Source organism: Penaeus monodon, chromosome 28 (genome assembly GCF_015228065.2).
Source record: "Penaeus monodon isolate SGIC_2016 chromosome 28, NSTDA_Pmon_1, whole genome shotgun sequence".
Lineage (NCBI taxonomy): Eukaryota > Metazoa > Arthropoda > Malacostraca > Decapoda > Penaeidae > Penaeus > Penaeus monodon.
In genome coordinates this window covers 16,254,070-16,254,529 of record NC_051413.1, presented here as the reverse complement: position 1 = coordinate 16,254,529, position 460 = coordinate 16,254,070, and the positions used below count along the sequence as shown (strand labels likewise).

The window sequence follows — 460 nt, the reverse complement described above, 5'->3', positions numbered from 1 at the left end:
TGAAAAGCTTATTATAGACGGATGTTCAACATTTTATATTTTATCATCACTAAATTAAGTAATACCATTTTAAAACATAGTAAACAGGGTAGTAAACACATCATTAACCATTATATCAGTTTTACTAGTGAATTTTAGAAAAATCTAAAGACGTATATTGTTTTTTTTTATCTATTCTTTACCACTGTACGCAATAGGCAGTGCCAGCGGAAATATTCTATATAAAATGCAACTTTCAACGAATACATATTACTAACCATTCTGTCGGCTTCACCTGCACTGACTGTTCTGTCTCTGAGAACCGCGGATGCTTTTTATATACTGGTCTCCGATCTGAATACTCAACAGCACAAGGTCACAGCGAAGTGGTGCAATTATTTTTGTCCGAGCAATGACCTTAAGGCGGATGGGATTTATTTAAATAAAGGCTACTGTGGTTTTCTGCAAAATGTCAATTTGT

General features: G+C 33.9%; 1 protein-coding gene across 1 annotated transcript in view; it reads right to left on the bottom strand.

The window, feature by feature from the left end:
- Nucleotides 1-260, bottom strand: part of LOC119591070 — a 1,258-nt gene extending 998 nt beyond the window's left edge. Inside the window, exon 1 of the mRNA XM_037939797.1 lies at nt 183-260. Coding sequence (XP_037795725.1) covers nt 183-260 — 78 coding nt within the window. The remainder of the gene's footprint in view (nt 1-182) is intronic.
- Nucleotides 261-460: the final 200 nt, after the last annotated feature.